Here is a 21514-nt window from a genome sequence, read left to right as displayed (position 1 = left end):
GGGTTATATTCCTAACTTTGCGCCTCCAACCTTTGTCAGGGTCACCGCTCCTCGGTGCCCCTGACAAAGGTTTTTCGAAAATATTCTTAAACATCTCTGGGGAGCCGGTGGAGCTCGCGGATAAGCATTGAATATGGGAAAGGGGCGCCTCAGGTGGAAAAAGTTTGAGAACTCCTTGCATATTCAATGAAAAAATAATTTCAGAATAATGAAAATTCATATTCAATGAAAAAAATATCAGAATAAATAAATTTCTCATTATCTAGTGCATTTTCTTTTCTTTAATCTCAGCCCTGGGGCCCACCCATTAAGACACCCATCTTGATACCACAGTATGAGACTTGTTGGCCCTCGGGCTTCAAGGAAATTTTTTTGGCCCGCAATGTCCGGAAGATTAAAGACCACTGCTATATTAGATACCATTAAAATGTCGTTAGCATAATGCACTGACTGACCACAAACAACCTGTATTTTGTTAGTAAATAATAGTTATCATTATAATCCGCAATAAAAATGAAAGAGTATAGTGCGGCCTTGTGATATCACATCCATATCATACTAAAGTTAACCAAAATTATCAGTTACGATAATTTCAATTATCATCATCTGGTCGATGGTTAACGTAGAATTGACCCTCCTATATTACATCACGAAGCACTTAAGGCCTAAAATATTTTTTCGATAGGATGGTATAGCGACCATAATTAATAAACGTTACATGATCTCAACATGAACATGACCTCCTTGTTCGTTTTAAGGAGGAAAAAATGTTCTTTTAGTTGAAGTGAAAATTCCTTGTGAAGGAGGTGGAGAAGATATTACATTAGTTTTTTTTGAGTGACATTGACCCGATTTTTACTTCTTCTTTGGCGGGAAGAAGTAGTAAATGATGCAAATTTTCTACTTCTAGCAAATATCAAATAGCATTATATGTGTGAGTGTGTGACTGGGCGTTTGTTACCTTGAAGAGGCCTCGCGTTGTTCATGTTGTAGTAATAGTAATTATAATCATAATATACATATACTGTGTTTCTTTTCTTTTTCATGTTGGTTATGCTGTAAGTTTTTCAAGTGTTGATTATAAAGCTAAAGAAAATTTCATTTCTTCAGTTTCTTTGATCTTCCGATCTGATTTTTAGCAAGATTTTATTTGAAAAATTGAATTCTGTAATTTATAAGAATCGTTTCTGATAACGGCTGTGTTAACAGCATCAAGGGTCCTAGAAAAACAATGTGTGTATATATTGGGAGCCCTCCTTTTTCTTAAAACTGTACTTGGCCCGTGATTTTTGAGTGAAATTTTCGAGAATTTGCTTGGTAAAAGGGCATCAGAAAAATAAATCACTTGGCCCGGGGCCTATGATACTTTCAAGACGGCCCGACTACACGATCATCATGCAACAAAACTATAATCTACTCACTGCTGAAATGGGCATGGTCTGCTGATAGAAAAATGAGCGTTGTCTCTTGATTCGCAAATTAGCAGTCTCCTGATACACGCATGAACACAGTCTACTTCCATACAGATGAGCATAGTCTCTCCCTACATGAATAAGTGTAGTTTCCCCCCACTCCCCTGCACAAATGAGCAAACGCGAAGTCACCGAAATGAATGTAGTCTCTTGATAAGCAAATGCGCACAATCTTTCAAATGAGCTAGTCTTTTGATACGCAAATGAATATGGTCTCCTACTAGACATACGCGCGCAGTCTTCCAAATGAGCAAAATCTTATGATATGCAAATGAGCAGTTTCGTGGAGGTATGAAGACACAGGAGTACACTCGGAGGAGTATATGGAGGCACAGGAACTTTCTTACAGCGAAATTTTGTGTAACTAATCCAGTAGCTCTCGAAGTGGGAATCGCGGTGAGCTGCCGACATTGATATGGTGTGGCCTGTTCGGTGATTTTTGAAGCGGTTCTTTGTTACACTATCCTGGGGAGCCGCGGATATACTTTGAGGGCGGGGGGGGGTCTCGATTGAGAAAATTTTCAAAACCACTGCGCCTACCCTTCAAAAATCATTTTGAATCCACAGAGAAATCGATTAAAATATCATATGAATGTGCGTGATACATTGTCCTAGATTCCTTCTTCAGGCGGTAGGGGCGCGTATACGGCGATTATTATGCAAATAGTAGGAAAATTTCTGGGACTTATATGATGGACGTTGACCAAAGTCCAAAGAAAAGGAGAAATAATTAATTTTGATCTATTCTTGTCAATTACACAATGGCATCAAGGCTCCCTACAGAGCCATAGCTTCTCATTATTTACAGCATCCTATTCATTGGTTTGTCTTATTCTCCACTGGTGGTGGCCCCCTCCCCTTTATTTTCTTGTTGTCCATTCCTAGAAATGGGCCTTTTTTTTACCCAGAATGGAAGTGGACCCCACCTGCTTTTGTGCGTGTGCTCAGGTAAAGTGTCTTTTCCTCAGGTGATAAACACTATTTCTCTTCTTCTTGCCCTTTTTAGTTCTTGGAAAGAACAATGCCAACAGTGGCAAGACAGATAACAACAAACGGAGCATTTCTCCTGTCAAGCCAATCAGCAGGCGGGCTTTTGTACATAACCCCATAAGCCATCTCTTTTTCATACAGAGATAAAAACCCACACTCTCCAAAAATGGTTGGATAGATAGATGTCTTGAGATGGCGCCACTATAGTGCTTGGTGTCCATTTCCATTCAATCTTGTTATTGATAAAGGAACGCAAAAAAAAAAAGTCGAGGAAGCGTATTCGAGAGTGATCAAGTTCCGCATTACTTAGATTCCCTAGAAAACCAGGAAAACTCGCCAAGATTGCTGAATAAACATGTGCCTGGCGCCCGGAATTTCATCAAAATTATGAATGAAACATAGAAACAAACGTCGTTTTCCCCCGGAGGTGCATTTATGGTTGGGCTACCCGTGGGCTACATGAATTTCGCCGCCCTTCTCCCATTGTAGTCCAACTTTCTTGACTACTCTTTCCTTGAATTCGCCACCCTGTGCTATGACCCGCTTGGCCTCCCGCCACCTCTTGCAAGTACACCTGTGTCTCTGTCACTCTTTTGACCACTCCCATGCTCACACACTCTCTAAGTCACTCTTTTAGTCGTTCACATGTTTGCACACTGGTTTGGTGATTTACATGCTTGCCCACGCTCTAGGTCACTCACTGACATGGTTCCTTGCTGTGTAGGTCACTCTTTTGATCATCTACAGACACATGTCGAGGTCATTTCATTTGTCATTTACATGCTCACACTCACTCTTGGTCACACAAGCGCCGGAACCTAAGGGCTCAGGCCATTTCATTCCCAAATAAATTTTGTTTAGCCGCCTCCCCCCTAATAATTTCAAAAAAAATAATACAATTCACCTTTCCTCTCCTGCGTACTGCGCTTAAGCCCCTTATATACGGAACGACCAGCGACTTTCAGCTCCCCCCCACACCCCCAATGTTTTCTTCATGCCGGTGCCTCTGCTTGGTCACAGTTTTGGTCATTCACAAGCTTGCATACGCTTTAAATCACTCTTTTGGTCAATCACATGCTTCCACACTCTAGGTCACCCTTTTGGTCAATCACATGCTTCCACACTTTAGGTCACCCTTTTGGTCATTCACATGCTTGATCACGCTCTAAGTGATTCTTTTTCTCACTCACGTACTATTGGTCACTCACTGACCTTGTTAATGGCCCTCTCGTGCCCCGGGCGCTAGACCAGAGGAGGCGCAAATTTTTTTCTCAAACCTCTCCTTCAACATTACAAGGGGCGCCAAAATGAGCACTTGCCCGGGTGACCAGTCATCTAGTTGCGGCAATGGTCTGGGCAGCGGCGGACTTATTGAGGATTATACGAATTTCGCCGACCCCTCTCCCATTTTACTAACTTCTTTGGCCACTCATTCCTCAAATTTGCAGCCCTTCTGAACTTGTTGCTCTGGAATATAAGTCCGTCAAGCCCGTGTAAATACGCCACTAGTTGTCCGCCCCCATGGCCAGTGCCGTCTTAAAGAGTTGCCTCACAAAAATTATATGTTTGAAAATTTCGAGAATTTGCCTAGTAGGGCCTCACAGAAATCACTTGGCCCGGGGGGGTCCATGATGTCCTTAAGACGGCCCTGCCCATGACCCCCTCTCCACAAAGTGACAGGAGTGGATACACAGAGGGAGGAGCCATTGTTCCTACCCAAGAGCCGGATATTATGGGAAAAAGTAATTTGCGGACTGGCAAAAAATAAATACATAAATAAGAGAAATAATTTGAAATGAACAAAAATATATACAAATAGGAGCAATAATTGGCGAACCAGTGAAAGTAAATAGGGAAATAATTTTGAATAATTTTTGAGAGAATACAACGAATCTCGTATATAACGTTTTCAAAAAAAAAAACCGTAATAGAAAAAACGTAAGCTGGAAAACGCTTTAAACGAGAAAACTTAATGAGAATTAGTTAGACATGGGACCACGAAAATAAGTCGCACCAAGTGGAGAGAACGTTATAAGCGCAAACGTTATACGCGAGATCGACAGCAATTTTATTTTATATTAATATTTTTTATGGTAATTTTAATATAAAATAATTTAGGGAAATTCATAATTATTAATAATTAATAAATAATTTGTTAACCTATAAGTAATTTATTTTGATAATTTAATTAACAATTTAATTCCTGGTAAAAAAATAAATAAATTTAGGCACAGTTTGCGGACTGGAAGAAAATGGAGATAATTTGCGGACCGGCCATTAATAAATTACTGGGAAAAGTAATTTTCAGCCCGGTAATAAATAAATAGGAGAAGAAAAAAAAATTGCTCAGAAGTGGAAAAATAAACGATTGTGAGAAACAATTTGCGGACCGGCAATAAATGAGAAAATAATTTACGGGTCGACAAAAAATAGAGAGAATTCGGAAACCGGAAAAAAATGAGTGAAATAATTTGCAGAATGGCAATAAATAGATAAATAGGAGAAATAATTTGTGGTTTGGCAGAAAATTTACAATTGAAAGAAATAATTTGTGGACCGGCAATAAATAAACAAATGAAAGAATTTACGGCCCAGCAAAAGATAAATTACTGGAAAAAAAATCATTCGTAGGTCCCGGTAATAAATAAATAGGAGAAAAAATTTGCGTACTGGTGAAAAATAATTACGAGAAACAATTTGCGGACCAGCAATAAATAAATGAATGAGAGAAATAAATTGCGTTACGGCAAAAATTAAACGTGAAATAAGTAGCGGACCGAAAAAATAAACAAAATGGAAAAATAATAACAAAAATAATTTGCGGACGGGCAAAAAATTAATTTTGGGAAAACCAGTATAGGGCCGCAAAATGCGTAAGCCCGGTCTTGAACAGAGCTGAACGAGCATCTTTGACTCTAATCAGGGGAAATGACCTTTTCAAGTCAGTCTAGCCTAGTCTGGGCATGCCACGGGACACGAGAGAAATAATTAGCGGACCGGCAAAAAAAAGTGAAATAAATGAGAGAAATAATTTTGCGGTCCGGCAAAAAATCAGCGAGAAATAATTGGCAGACAGAAAAAAAAAAAAAATAATAAAATAAAGAATAATTTGCGGACTGGCAAAATTAATTAGGGGAAGACCAGGAATACAAACATTGTATAGGGCCGCAAAATGCGTAAACGCGGTCTTGAACTGAACTAACCAAACACCTGTGACCATAAACATGGGAAATGACCCCCCACCCCTCAAAGTCACACTCTTAATGCAGCTTTGAGTCTGGCCTAGCCATGGGTCCACGAGACCCATGAATATTCCACGTGTGGGACAATAGCTGATGTGGAAAACGTGATTCCGTGTAGGTAGACGGGGCCGAAAAGAAAAAGTCAGACATCTCCCGGCTATTTTATTGGTTCTTAAACCCCCACTTAAGCCTTAAAAATCCATAAAAAATTGCCCAAGGGCAGAATAAAATCAGAAATTTATCAACTGCCACCACATACCATAGGAGGAATTTCAACCTCATCTCGGAAGTGCCACAACTTTTTTTTCTTTAAGAAGTTGACAAAATACAGCTGGGATTAATACGTGGGGGAGGGTGTCCCGTTTTTTTTTTTTTTTTGCGTTTTCCACCGTTTTTTGAAAATGGGGGGGGGGCGATAGAGAATTTTGGGGGGGGGCTTTCCTACCACGTGCTGGAATAGAAGCTTCTCTGAGAGAGGATTGACTTTTTCCTTCATTCCCCCATTTTTTTTTTTCTTCCTTGCAATTTTGGCAACTTGCCTACGTGCTGCCAGTCACAAGTCCCGTGTGGGGTGCTCTTTTCACCACATGACCCATCTCTTTTCTTTCGTCTTTCTCTCTCCCCCTGATGTTAGTGGTCGACCTTTCCACCCACTGAGGGGTCCACCGTCCATCCCTTGCTGTTGGTTGGTGTTTTGAGGGGAGGGGCGGAAGAAATAAGACCCCCCCCCCGTCCCCCCTGCTTTCTCTATTTCACTACTATACTATTTACTCGAGAAAATATTCTTGAAATTGCCCAGCTAGTGACTGGTAGTGTGTTATGAGTGCTCTCTCCCGAGGTGGTATAGTAAATAGTTGAGAGTGTGTGTGTGTGGTGCGTGTTTACGTCTTGGTGCTCCGTGTGGTTTGGGACTTGGATCTGAATTTTTGACGATTGGCTATTTCGTAGAATAATTTTAGGTAAGAGATTATTTTATTTGTATGTGGATATACTAGTAGAGGAAATCCTCGTTAGATTGAATTCTGGTCATCCGTAGATGCTTGAAATGCAATCGATCCCGCTTATAACGTTCCCGCTTAGTACGACTTATTTTCGTGGTCTGTCATAACGTTTTTATGACGGTTTTTTTAAAAACGTTATAAGCGGGATCTACTGTAATCACATTCCGCGTCATCGATTACATATGCTTTGTAGACATTTTTCGCATCAATTAGCTTCCTGAATATCTAATGATTATCGGGCTCAAGCAAAGCCCATGGTCACCTACGTAGATTAAGCTGGCTGCGATACAGCTCAGGGTTCCGAGAAGAATATTCTATATTTTTTTACACTACAAATTTCGCATTAAGGGGAGCCATACAGATACTAGCGTAGGCTCCGGGATGTTGGAGCCACGGCCGCGAATCTGTTTTTTTTAGAACTGGGCTCCCAACGATTCTCAACCTTTTGGAAGCCCACAGCCCGGTCAATTTAATTTTTTAAGTTGAAGGCCTGGTCTTACACACAATGAATGGGAAGTAAATAGGGAAAAACTTGAACGACAAATTACTTATGGTCAGGCATGAATGTCAAGGCTGGGTGGTTGAGAGACACTGCTTTAGGCAGGATTGCCTTAGAAGAGTGGGCCCTCAGGGATTCTCTGGGGTCCCCTTCACTAAACCTAAAATACCAGCCACCAAAATTTAATATCTTAAACGGTGTATTAAACATCTGATCTCCCCTCCATTTCTTTTATTCGTATCCCACACTTCTTCCCATCTCTTCACTAGCCATTTAGTCCAGCAGTTCTCAACCTGAGACCCCCCCCCCCCGGCCGTCCTGTGATATTCTGGTGTGGGGCCGGAGAGTTGTGAAGTGGTGGGATGGGGCTGTAACCAGGACTCATAGGCGGAAATTGACTTGGAAGTCTGGGGGGCACGATGATGATGTCACACGTCGACTCCACCTTCGACGCTGGGGGGGCATTGACGATCTCCCACGCACTGCACCCCCCCCCCGTATCTCCGCCCATGCCACGACTTTTGCCCGCCCCAGCAACTGTAAAATTCAATAATTTTTATAACGGTGTTCTTTGTTCTCACCTAAAACTGCTGCCCAAGTCAGTTGCCCCACCCTACCCATCTTGTTCCGGCCCTGCTTACTGGACCTTCCCAGAGATCGATCTCATTCATAAACACTTCTTGTTCATTATAAATTTAGTTTTGAATAAATTCAATAAGAAGAAAGGGGCTCGCTCTTGCTTGAAAATGGGAGCCCTGGGTAAGAGCCACGAGAAAAAAAAAATTTCCAAAATGGGGGAGGGGGTCGTGGGCTAAAAAAATAGGTTGAGAACCACTGCGGTACACTACTCTTCTCATTCATTCAGTGAGGATCGTCACTTCCTCAAGTTAGCGCGGGAAATATTCACAGCGGAATATGGCCATTCATTAATGACCGTAAATGAACGGGCGCGTAAAAAACTTTTCCCACGTTCCACAGGTTTCATGAATGGGTCCTTTTTTTCCCCCCTCGTCAACAGCTGCACATCCTCTGCACCTTCCGGCAATATGAACTGTACCTTTTTTTTCCTTTTCCAGGGCCCCCGCTTCCCCCCCCCCCCAATACAATCTTATTATAAAACCCACCTTAAACGAGACCCCCCCCCTACATGAGTATGCACGGGGCCACACTATATAGCCTTGGGTGAGGAAATGAACGTTGTCTATGTAATTGAGGCCTCAGTCGCCCCCCTTTTTTTCCCCTATGTTTGTGCCCATCCCTTGTCGAGCTTATGGGTTGGTTGAAAAGAGGGTAGGTATGGTTGGTTTGAACTTTTTTTTTTTACCAGGGCACGTGGTAGGGAATTTCAATAGGTACAAGCCCATAATTTTCGTGGAAAATCTATCCTTCCTATTCTTTCAGAAAGTGGGGGTGGGGGGCGCCCTACGGTGGTCATTCTATGAACTGGGCGGTCATCATGGATTATGGGGTGTATAGCGGCCAAACTCCCGTGGTGGTCGGTAATTGTCCGTACACTTATTATTGTGTGTGTGTTTGGGATCATTCAATTCAAGTATAACGTCCGCATCGATGGGGTTTCGGATTTGCTGACTTTTGACGACAAGGGGTGGGGGGGGGGGTTTGAATGATGCTTACGTCATCCACCTTTTATAAAAATATGAAATATTCTTAATGGCATCTTCATGGCCCCCACATCCTGAAACAGGGCCCCTATGCTGGGATCTTTTACGGGGCCCCCTTTATGATGAATTTATAGTGTGAAACAACAAAAAATTGATTAAAATCCTCCCGGGCCCCAAGGCTGGAGCCTTGTCAGCCCACCCATCATGGGGGGGCCATGGGCATCTTTACTGAGTGTGACAAAAACGAGAAAAACACTTGAGGCCCCTGGGCCGTGCCCGGGTGGACCCATACGTTAAGACGGCCCGGTTTTAGTGCTTTAAAAGTTCAGATCTTTTAATTCATAGTTTCCGAAACTTTGTTTCACCGCCCCCTTCTCCAGAAATGTTTTCCTCTGATCGTCTCCAACTCAAGCGAACCCATAGGATCCTATGTTATACCTGTAGCTTCTATCCCCCCCCCCCCCCCCGGACCATTCCATCGCCCACCAGGGGGAAATATTGCCCGCTTTAGGAAACACTGTTTTAAGTGCTCTAGAAATGCTTCGCGGGTCGCTTAAGTGCTCTGGAACTGTGCTGTGCGTCGCTCAAGTGATCCGTAAATATTCCGCGGATCACTCATTTAATCTGACAATGTGCCGCGGGTAACTTGACTGATGTAGAACTGCACTGCCACTTAAGTGCTCTAAAATTGTGCCACATGGCACTTAACTGATCTCTAAAATGTGTCACGACCCGTGTAAGTGTTTTGGATCTTTGCCGCGGGTCACTTGAGCAATCGGTGCCGTGGGCCTACTTGAGTGATCTGAAAATGTGCCACGGGCCGCTTAAATGCTCTGGAATTGTGCCACGTGTCACTTAAGCGACCTGTAAAGGTGCCTCTCAGTTCATTTTTACAGAATTAGATTTGAGGTGGCTGGCAACATCGGTCAACTCCGAGGGCCACATTTGGTCCAATGGCCATGGGTTGAACATATATGGCTTAAAGGGTAGGTCGCAATGAATTTCTTGGAAAAGAAATTTCGAGTTCTTGGCCTTCAAATAGCATTGAAGTTAACCGAAATGATTATAATAAGATAATAACATATATATAAGGTATTTTCTACGTCTCTGCCCCCTACCTCCTAACGTACATAGGGGGGGGGGGTCAGAGCAAGGGTGAGGGCTGACGGCTCCAGTCCTGGGGCGCGGGACGATTCTCATTTTTTTTTTAACGCTATGATGATAAAAGTGCCCGCAAACGATCCCACCCTAGGGGTCCTACTCCAGGATGAGGGGCCACGGGTCAGAGTTTTGCTGCCGGGAAGGGGTTTGTTAAAAATGGCTCCAATCTGTTAACGTAATACTTGAAGTGCCCCTTCAGTAGGGTATTGGGATTTCACTTTATGTATTTTACAAATGGAATTTCATGATAATTTGGGAATGAATTTCTATTTTTATAGAAATTATGAAATTTAATTATTATTTTTAATTATATATTTTTTTTCCCCTTATAGCTCAGTCACGACAAAGGAACTTTGGCACCAGAAATTACTGCAGTGAGTATAAATTTTTATCATTCATTTTTTTTTTTAGTACAGGCAAACTCGGTTGTAACGGCAAAGATTAAGTGAAATTTTGTCGTTTAATCCGGAGTTGCCGTTGCAATCAAGGTTGACGTTTTCGAGACCTTTCGCGTATGAAAAATATAATCAGGTGCTATCAAAATAATGTGTATGAAGTTGTTTTATTATAATTAGGGGGAGGGGACCATATTTGATCAGTAAAAAATACGGAAAATCGGGATCATAAATACAGGACATCGCCAATTTTCGCTAAAAATGCTTCCGATTGTCGGCCAAATCGCCAATTATTTCTTATAACTCTTGGCGAGAATGGCAGTGCTACAGCAAGTTTGAAGTGATTTAAAATGTAGACCTATTTTCCGTTATTCGGGGTGGGGGGGGATAAATACTGCCAGGGTTGTCTAGACAACAACACAGGCCCCCCCCCCCGGACAAAGTGATTTTTATGTTTTTATGAGGCCTCTACCTCGCAAGAAATACCTGCTACAGCTAACCAAGTTATATACTCACTGCCGAAAATTTGACCAGATCTCATTTTGATGACCCCCCCCCCCCTTCCGGGACGTGCTAGGGTAGTCCCTAGTTAAAACGGCAGTGAAAAACACGGCAAATAAGTGAGATCAATATTCACATTTCATTATATCCGAGTCCGTTGCGTCTCGGCCGTTATAAGCATGATTCATCAACATTATTTTCTATAGAATCAGCCCGCTCCGCCAATTACTGACGTTATAGCCGAAGTGTCGATACAACCGAGGTCGATGTATTTTATTATACTATGATTTCTCATCTTTTTTTGTGCCCCCCCCCCCCAGTTAAAAAAAAAAATTTGGACCACCTCATCATGGATCCGTGCCCTTAGACTGACATCTTTATTTAGCAAGGCCCCCAGTCCAGGATTATTGACGGGCCCCCTCCAAGTAAGTTTAAGGACCGGACACACAGCGCTTCACATCTCAGAGAGATGTCGAAGCGTCTTCTACAGGCCACCGGAATATGTTGTGTTAATTACTCCAGCATTACGTTATTAACGGCTTTCGTTAACGCAAGAGTTCCCAAAAGGGTCAGTTAGGGCAGTAGTTCTCAACCTTTTTTTTTTTTGCCCATGGCCCCCTTTCACCGAGATTTCTCATTTCTGTTTCCCCCCCCCCTTCCTTGTGACCATGATTAATCCCACCCCCTTTTCCGTTTTCCCATTAGAAGATAGTTATTCAAATATTGTTTGGAGCATCAATATTTTTGAATGTGATTAAATTAATTTTAATTTATGAAAATACGGGGAAAAGAAAAGTAAACATAATACAATACAGTAAAAAAATAGATTAAATTATTTTCAATCAATGTAAACCTTGCGCTTGAAGACGGCATAATGTCATCTAGTTACTGTATTGCAGCGGTTCTCAACCGGTTCTCCGCGGAGCTCTTGGGGCTCCATGTGCACTTCCCAGGGGCTCCGCAGCAGCTCGAGGAAAGTAAAATAAATCAGTAAATTTGATTAATAAATAAAAAAAGAGAGATCTGAAGGTTTCCACCATATAAGTTATATACTAAAAAGGGCTCCTTGAGCCAAACGGGGATCCGCGAGTGTCAGAAAAGGTTGAGAACCACTGCTGTACAGGATGGAAATTGTATTATTTATACAAATTAGTTTTTCTTGGGTAAATGGTCATAGTTTTATTCAGAGTTATCAGCTGTAGGTTTCAAAATGCGCATTCTTATAATGATAAAAATCTCAAAAAGTGGTAACAAGCAGTTTTATTACTACTTTTATTCTCTTTAAACAAAATTTTGCACTCCCCAGCACACTTTTTTTCGGGAGGGTCACATCGTTAACATGTAGTCTACGCCAGGCAGGGGCGTAGCCAGAAATTTCGTTCGGGGGGGACCACTTTCATTTTGGGGGGGGGGGAACCAAAGTGGCAGAACAATGGATTTGCCCATCTTTTTCCCTTTTTTCGGTCATTTTCTCACATTTCGGGGGGGACCAGACCCCCAAGTCCCCCCCCCCCGCTACGCCCTTGACGCCAGGGCTAGACAATCAAGGAAAAATCTAGGTGCCAACGGAATATTTTAGGTGCCAAGCGAATTTCTTTTGCGTGGGCTATTAATCACACATGGGAAAAATTTAGGCAACACACTCATTTTTTTTAGTCGCCGTAACGACCTGACGCGCCGGATTTGTACCAGTCCTGGTCTACGCCGTAGCCAAGGAGGTCTGAGAATCCAGTATACCCCCCTCCCGAAATTTGAGAAAATGACTAATACGTATGGAATCTCCATACTTACTGAGTGAATCAATTCTGGTTCTTCCCTCCGAGAGAAATTTCTGGGCACGGCACCTGCTTGTTGTCATCTAAGGTTGACCATGCGCAAAAAATTCTATTATTGGACTATGAACACATTGGCTGGTCCGCATGCTTTAACAGTTGGGTCAATCCGCATAAACATAAAGAACCGCACTACACCGCGATCAAGACATTACCCTGTCTAATCCGCATAACAGAACCACAGCACAATCGGGACCGTGAAAATTCCAAAGCCTTCGTTTCGAAAGACCTTTCGGTTCGTCTCGGCATTCCGAGCGACGTCCGTGACGAGGGACGTCGAAAAATTTGTGGAATTACGCGGGAAAAAAAAGAGCGTCTTTTCTTTTTCAACCTCATAATCTCGGATTCTTTTCGAGGTAGAGGACGCCGTTTTGTCTTGTGAACAAGATGCGATCAGGGATTTGTTTCGCGCAATTGAACCCGTGCATTACATTACAACAGAGTCGGGCAGTCTCGCGATAATTTGGACTTGGATGAGCCGCTCTGTTGTCAGAAGGCGGAGCACCAGGGCTCAAATTGCAAAATGGAGGAGGGGGGGGGGTGGCGTAAGCCCCGTTTTCGAACAATAAAAATAAAGACTTGGTTTTACGATGGAAAGAAAATACAAAGTAATCGACTTTCCTATTTGCAGACCGGCAGGAAACAAATAAATAGGAGGATTAATTAATAATCTGCCAATTGGCAAAAAATAAAGGAGGGAATTAATTTGAGGACCAGCAAAAATGAATTGAAAAGAGAAATAATTTCAGGATCTGCAAAAAAAAAAAATAATAGTAATTTGCAGACCAGGAGAAATAATTTATGGAAACCAACAAAAAAAATAGATAAATGTGAGAAATAATTTGAAGACCTGCAAAAAAAAAATAATAATAATAATAAAAAGAAGAATCATCCGAGAATTTGGAGAAAAAAAATTAAACCAGACAAATCATTTGGACCGGCAATGGAATAGACGAATGTGAGAAAGAATTTGAGGACCCGCAGAAATCATCATTTGAGGACCTGCAAAAAAATGAATAAATTGTAGAAACAATTTGAAAACCGGCAAAGAAAATAAATAAACAGGATAAATAATTTGAAGACCAGCAAAGAATATATAAATAGAAGAAATGATTTGCGGACCGAAAAAAAAAACAAATAGGAATAATTTGCGGAGCTGCAAAAAAATACATGAACAGAATAAATAATTTGTGGAGTTGCGAAAAGTACATGAACAGAAGCATAGGCGGAGATAGACTTGGAAGTCTGGGGGGCATGTCATTATTGCTGGGGGGGGGGCACGATGATGATGATGTCAATTCATATATGATGCATATGTACATTAAATCAGTCGACTCCACCTTTGACGATGCCCCCCCCCCCCCATATCTCCGCCCATGAACAGAAGAAATAATTTGCGGAGCAGAAAAAAAAATACACGAACAGAAGAAATAATTTGCGGAGCTGCACACAAAAAATATAAGAACAGAAGAAATAATTTGCGGAGCTGCGAAAAAATACATGAACAGAAGAAATAATTTGCGGAGCAGAAAAAAAAATACACGAACAGAAGAAATAATTTGCGGAGCTGCACACAAAAAATATAAGAACAGAAGAAATAATTTGCGGAGCTGCGAAAAAATGCATGAACAGAAGAAATAATTTGCGGAGCAGAAAAAAAAATACACGAACAGAAGAAATAATTTGCGGAGCTGCACACAAAAAATATAAGAACAGAAGAAATAATTTGCGGAGCTGCGAAAAAATGCATGAACAGAAGAAATAATTTGCGGAGCAGAAAAAAAAATACACGAACAGAAGAAATAATTTGCGGAGCTGCACACAAAAAATATAAGAACAGAAGAAATAATTTGTGGTGCAGGTCACACAAACACACACACAAAAAATATACGAACAGAAGAAATTGTGGAGCTGCAAAAAAATACACGAAAAGCAGAAATAATTTGTGTAGCTGCACAAAAATTCATGAACAAAAGAAATAAATTCGCGGAAATCCCAAAAAAAATCCTAAAATGGAAGAAATAATTCGCCGATCTGCGAAAAATAATTGAAATAAATAATTTGTGAACACTGACAGAACAAATAATAGAAATAATTCGGGGGGGGGGGGGAGAAGCGATTATCATTATCTCTTCTGGGCTTGTGCAAGCGTAATCCAAAAATATAATCCCGACAACCAAGGGGGGGAAAAAAAAGATTTATTTTTTTTCTCCCGATTCCATCCGAACAGCAACAGGTGGCGCTGTCGTTTGTTTTCACCTGTGACCACGTGATCAGGTCCGCGTCTCTGGAGCTTTGCCACCACGTGCTTTATAGATAAGGCATTTTTTTTTTTTTTTTCTTTTGATAGGATTTATAAATAAATCGACGATTTTTTATTAGACGTAGGTGATAAAATCATTTCTTTTTCGTTATATAAATACGTAATTTACGCAAATATTTCCTTTTGATGGCGATTTTATCGGAATTATAAGGTGCGTATCAGGTAAATTTGATTTCTATTATAGGGTTGTGAAAGAAAATGGTAAGAATTTATCCTTTATATATATGTAGATATATACAGTGCTGTCTTAACGCATGGGCCCGGGGGCCTCGAGAAGAGGGGCCCCACAAAAATGAGATCTAGTTGTCTATAATAGGGCCTAATAGGTCATATAGACCTTATAGGGCCTCAGAAAAATCACTTGGCCCGTGGGACCAATGATGCTCTTAAGACGGCCCTGTATATTGTTAAGTTATCGATTCGCGCTGTCCGGAAATGATTTTTTAATGATTCATGTAAGTTTAGAAAAGAAAATTTTAATTATATTTGAAAGAAAGTGCTTGCTCCCCTACACGAGTTGGGGGGGGGGGGCTGCCAGTACTAGTCTTAATAGGCCTACCCGGGCAGGCGCCTCATGAGAGGAGGGGGTTGCGCAAAAATATCCGGTTGAAATTTTCTAGAATTTACCAGGAAGCGCCTCAGAAAAAACACTTTTCCGGGGGTATGATGCTGTTAAGACTGCCCTCTGGGGGCAGCAGACATAAAATCCGGGCCGAAGCCCTGTCAGCCTCACCCTTGTTGGAAGGGGGCATGAGGGCTACCCTCTGTGTTGGACAGTTTCTGCATTTACATGAGAACCATTCGCCCAGGGACCTAAAGTTTTGAGTGGTCTCGGCGTTTTATTAGCTGACCAACATTAGTGACTCCTACACGTGGGTGGGGGGGGGGCTGTTTTATGCCTAATTTTTGATTTGTCAGTGGGACCCCAAAGCAGAATGTGCTGAAATCTGCGACGTACGTCTCAGAACAATTACCGCTACTGCAGAACAATTTTGAAGAATTTTAAGAAAAAGTGCAAAAAACACTATTACATGTATGGGGATTTTTACCGCAGAACATTTCCTGTCAGCCGAGGGCTCGTCGCACAACAGTACTAAACATTCTGCTTTGGGGCATTGGGCGATAAAATGTGGAGGCCACTCAAAATCTTTGGTTCCTGGGCAAATTGTTCTCTTGTCTGTGCAGAAATTGTCCAACAGAGGGCTTTATTCATGCCCCCTCCCCCCTCAATCCAACAAGGGTGAAGCTGACAGGACTTTAGCCATTCATAGGAAGGACTTGAAAAGTTGAGTGTCTGGAAGGTACCACGATGATGTCGATTCATATGTAAGGGTTTAAATTAGATTAGTCAGCTTTGTATCATTGGTTGGGGGGGGGGGGAGAGGGTGCTTTTCTGTATCTCCACCCGTGGATCTGTTGATATTTTAGCTGTTAATGATTTGCTTTTAATCTGAGACATTATACAGTGGAGCCTGCTTATAACATTACCACTCACCACTCAGAACGTTTTTCTTATGGTCCAAACTTTAATACTTGTGGGTAGGGTTACCAGATTTGAAAACTGAGAAAGGACACTTGCCTGCACACCTTTAGTAACATCAATTTTCACAACAGATGGCGCCAATGTTTTGACTAATAAAACCTGGCCACAACAATAATTTTTCGTACACTAAAAACAAAACGGAATCAGAAAAATGTCTGGGAATATCAGGAGCTGTGTTAATGGGGGGGAAAAAAACGCACAAAAACACTTATATCGATGAAGAGATGTATATGTTTCAAAGTGGGGGAAAAGCAATTGTCTATGAAAAAATAAGAAATTCTCGGAAACCTGAAAAAGAAGGACAAAAAGACAAAATTTTCCAAAATGTTAGAGAATGCTTGAAATTACATCAAAATGGGGTGGGGGGCGCTGTGTGGTGAACTACTCATGGAAACTTCCCGTTTAGAGTATTTTTTCGTGTCAGTTTTTTGAAAAAACATCCCAAATGGGATTCACTGTAGATATATTTTTCTGTAACAAAAATTATTAAAACAAGAATATTAACGAATTCATTTTCATTTCTTTTCAGATTGCTGCAAGAAGCAAAAGAAAAAGAAGGGAAGACGTTGACTTCAGTGCAGATATCTTTCAGGAGCCCAGAAACATACGAAGAAATTGTAAGCTTTTTTTTAATACCATTATTTTACGTATTTGCTTATTGAATTTGTTTACTGTTAAACTTTTTTTTCAAAGCAAACATGTTCATCCCATGAATACCGCATGTTGCGCTAAATGCCTTTATCTGAAATTTCATGATATTCTAGTTACATATATACATTTTCTTTTCCAGTATAAGACTCTGAAGGTCGATAACAAGCACACTGCTCAAGAATGCATCAAGCTCCTTCTCCAGCAGCTTCGGTTGCCTGTAAGTGTTTCGAAACAGTTGATAAGTCATTTTTGGCAACTGGATGTCATTAAACTGCAAGTTGGCATTCCTCACTGATTTTGATTTGTATTTTCAGGATTGCTCAATCAAGGATTATAAGTTGTGGGTAAAGACCGGGAAAGATGATGCTCCTTATCCTCTCATAGGTAAATTTTATTTCCTATATTATACAATACACACTACATATATGTATATATCTATACTGCAGGGGTTCTTAACTTTTTGCATTCTACAGACCCTTTTTGGCAATGGATGAATTGTGACCCATTCATAAATTAATATTCACTATATAGCGATTAAAAGCCCTGTATGAATTATTTTCTCATTCAGTTTCATGGTTCTCCGCCCGGAAATCTTTCTGTGGCCGGAAATCGTCTGTGGAAATCTTTCCACAGACTTCTAAGGAGTCCCCTGGTTAAAAATTTCTGCCGTATACTTGGTTTCTCGGCCTTTTGGCTAAGATCTAAGTGCTGTAACTTTACTCAACTTTGTTATATTCCAGAGAGATTTTAGAGCTCTTTCATCTAGCTTTCACTATTTCATCATGCATTTCAAATCACAGTGGAATCTCGATAAGTTTGAATTCCAATTATGACTTTATATCTAATCTCGAGTCTGGGGCTGTCAGAATATTTGTCAATTTGATTTTCTCTTGAACTGATTAGCAAAAATGATTTTCGAATTAAAGAAAATTTAGCATAGTCATCTAATAATACAAAAATTTTAATACAAATGCGTAATTTTATCATTTGCTTCATTAAACATTTACTTAATTTCAATAGACTGCTGATTACGACACATTTTGAACGGGCGCATGTTTAAAATAGTATGTATAGTCTCTCCCAATTCATAGTGTGTTCTTAGAAACGTTGATTCTTTTTGAATATCTGCACACTAACATGATAATACAACATATGCTACCATTCTGCCTTTTGACAGTTGAAGCAGCAAAGTGGGTTATGTTGACCATATTTCAACCATGTTTTGTTAACTATGTCACTATGTGTCCAGTTTTTTGTCGCAATGGTGATTTTTATTATATATATTTTTATATGGCAATTATACATATAATTTAATCAACTGCTAGATCAAGGGGTTCTTAACCTTTCATGTTCCACTGACCCTTTGTGCCAGTAAGACATAGCACAGGGTACTACCCTTAGCCAGTAATATGAAGGCCCTAACCTGTTCTCAGAATAATAATCAGCACACAAATAAATGTAAGTTTATCTTCAGTGCCATAACTAGTCATTCCTGTGTCCAGTTCAAGAATTTGCATTTAGGCCCCCGTCTGTGTGGGTGCAGCACCTGTTGCACTATTTACGGCACTGTTTTTTTTTTATCCTTATCTCATTCAAACAGACCTCTGTCAAACTTCTCCATGCACAGACCCTTGGTTGAGAACTATGGTACTAGACAATGATTGGCGATGGTTAGCTTAATGTCTCTATTGTATGGCAGACAACACATGGAATGTCTGAAAGCAAAATTTGGCCACTTGATTGTAGTTTTTGTCAATTTGGCTCCTTTTTTTCTGAACTTTCTCCCCAAGGTGGAAAGACATTCAGCCAAAATAGCAAAAAATCGTATATGCATATGGACCATTATTACTGCATAATGAATTCATTTTTAAATTAGCACAAATTAATTCATTTAAGTTTTCTAGTGATTTCACTAATGGTTTTGATTTTTCTAGGTCACGAATATCCGTTCAGCATAAAGATGAATTTCATCCGAGAGCTTCTGAGAAGGTCTGACTTAGATCTGAGGAACTTCAATAATTTCAGCACCGATTCCAAATGCTACTTCATTCTACGCAAAAATACTCTGAATTCTTCAATTAGAGCTGGTCAGTGGATTTTTTAAAAAAATTATATTGATGATGACACGATGTCATGTTTCTCGAAAGAGAAAATTTTCCTATAAAACTTTATTTTAATTAATGAAAAATCCCTACTTCGTATGGGTAGGATTTTTACAAAACACTCATACATTCTTAGTCTGTAAGGAATTAGAATTCGCCTTAACATCTCCATAATTTTTATCAAAGTTGGCAGCTGGCAGCAGTTGGTAGCTATACCTCCTAATCAATTGAGCAGTCTGGGCTATGGGGGGGGGGGCTCTTAATCAGAGGTCCAGTGTGTAGTGATAGCCCTAACAGGAAGCCCTTCTACCAAGTGGTTAGTACGCCAACCTCTCAATGAGATACATGGGAACTTTCTACCGTTTTCATTCTCTATTAGAAATTGACTATAAGCTGTAGGTCCCAGTCCTGTGTGCTGGAAATGACAATAGTGTAGCAAGAATGATCATTTGTCCCCATTCATAATGTTTCTGTTGCCTGTCTGGCTTCAGCTCAGTCTGATTCAGAAAGTCAAGCATCTGCTCTGTCTATATAACTTAGATACCAAGTGCAATCATTTTCTAGCTACCATCAACAGGCAGAGCCTCACAAGCCATTGACTTGTCTGATATGAATTGCTTGTCTCACGACTTATCATTCATTTCATCCACATTACTTATAAGATTAACATGTCTCACTATTCCAAACATGAGTGGTGTAGACACAATGCTGCTGTGGTGATAGAGTGGTCATAGCAACAGACTCGCATCGCAGGTAGGTCCCGGGTTCGAGCTCTACTGTCGCCACAGTGGTGGTCATCTGAAGTTGGTTTTTTGTGGTTCCCAAATTCAAGGCACAAATCCGAGCCAATCTCCCCTTTAAAAAGTCTCGCCAGAGAGAGCAACAGACCTACAAACAGTACAAATGTAATTCAATCATAACACATCACTCACTTCAATTCTGAAATATAGATGGCAGCTCTGAAAAATCCAACACCACTGCACACGCACTCAGACTGTTAGGTACACACACAGTTACACTTCCATCACAACTCACTTGGTAGTAAATCACCCATAGATGGTGATAGACTTGAGTTGTGCTCAGTTTGAAAGAAAGAAAGTGTAGACACAATTGAACACTTCGTTTAAAATTTGAAATATGGATGGCAACTCTAAAAAAATTGGACACAACACTAAACTCAGACTGCTTAGGTACTCACAGACACATTTCGGGTACTCGCACTTCGCACTGACTCTGTAGTAAATTGCTTGTAGCAATAGGACCAGAGTTGTGCTAATTTGAAAGAAAAGTGTAGATCCACCTTTAAGTGAGTATTTTGGATTGTGGATTTCATTAAGCCATTGAGATCTTTAATATCATTGGTTTTGTACTATTTTATTTTAAATCTGTATTTTGTTGTTTTTGGCTATGCTTTTTTTATTTTGATCTTTCTTTCCTGAGACATTAATCTCTGATGGCTTTCCTTTTTTAGATCCCAGATCACCAAAGAAAAGAAAGAAACACAGAAGACCCCACAATAAGATAAATTGGTTGTTTCGGAGGCAAGGTCAAAAACAAGATTCTGTGGATAGTGGAAATGGTAGTCCACCACCAGGTGGTCTCTTTGGGCAACCACTATGGAAGATATGCCCTGACAACACTGTTCCAAAACCAATAATGGTATTTTTCTTTTCATAACCCCACTTTCAATAATTGGTCAGAATTATTTTGAATGCATATGTTTGACATGGTTTTTTTTTTTCAAAATATATAAATATCTAATAAGATTTATTTTATTTGCAGTCAATGCTGCTTGAATTGTTCCGGCACGGTCCTTACACTGTTGGGATATTCCGTAAATCTGCCAATGCCAGAGCGTGCAGGGAATTCAAAGAAAAATTGAAAGTTGATCCCGACTTTGACATGTCTACAATCTCTGTAATTATCTTGGCATCAGTCTTCAAGGTTAGTCTTTTTTTCTATGTTTTGAGTTTCACTATAGGCTAGGGGTTTCTTAACCAGGGGACCTCTGAGAGATTTCTGGGATCTGTGGTCAAAGAAAAAAACTGGTTTTTTTTTTCATTGCCATATACTTAATATTTTGTTAAAAGGGTAGCTTCAATTTTATTGGCAAAAGAGATCTGGGCCCTCATTTTATTGGAATCTGGGGTCTGTAGACATGTTATTAGCGGAAAGGGTCT

The 21514-nt window shown here is 40.5% G+C and overlaps 1 protein-coding gene across 3 annotated transcripts in view; it reads left to right on the top strand.

The window, feature by feature from the left end:
* The window catches only part of LOC149066853 (uncharacterized), a 428124-nt gene that overhangs the window by 397247 nt on the left and 9363 nt on the right, over positions 1-21514 (top strand). For all 3 annotated transcript variants that reach the window (XM_089253243.1, XM_089253244.1, XM_089253245.1), the window contains 7 exons: positions 10320-10361; positions 17111-17198; positions 17372-17449; positions 17547-17616; positions 19167-19319; positions 20806-20993; positions 21117-21278. In XM_089253243.1, the coding sequence (XP_089109369.1) occupies positions 10320-10361; positions 17111-17198; positions 17372-17449; positions 17547-17616; positions 19167-19319; positions 20806-20993; positions 21117-21278 (781 nt within the window). The remainder of the gene's footprint in view (positions 1-10319; positions 10362-17110; positions 17199-17371; positions 17450-17546; positions 17617-19166; positions 19320-20805; positions 20994-21116; positions 21279-21514) is intronic.

The sequence above is a fragment of the Pholcus phalangioides genome, unplaced genomic scaffold (assembly GCF_987345545.1).
Source record: "Pholcus phalangioides strain wild (caught in Gottingen) unplaced genomic scaffold, Ppha-v1.0 ptg000032l_1, whole genome shotgun sequence".
In the NCBI taxonomy this organism is placed as follows: Eukaryota; Metazoa; Arthropoda; class Arachnida; order Araneae; family Pholcidae; genus Pholcus; species Pholcus phalangioides.
Note: the sequence above shows the minus strand (reverse complement) of the source record. Positions and strands in the feature narration are given on the sequence as shown.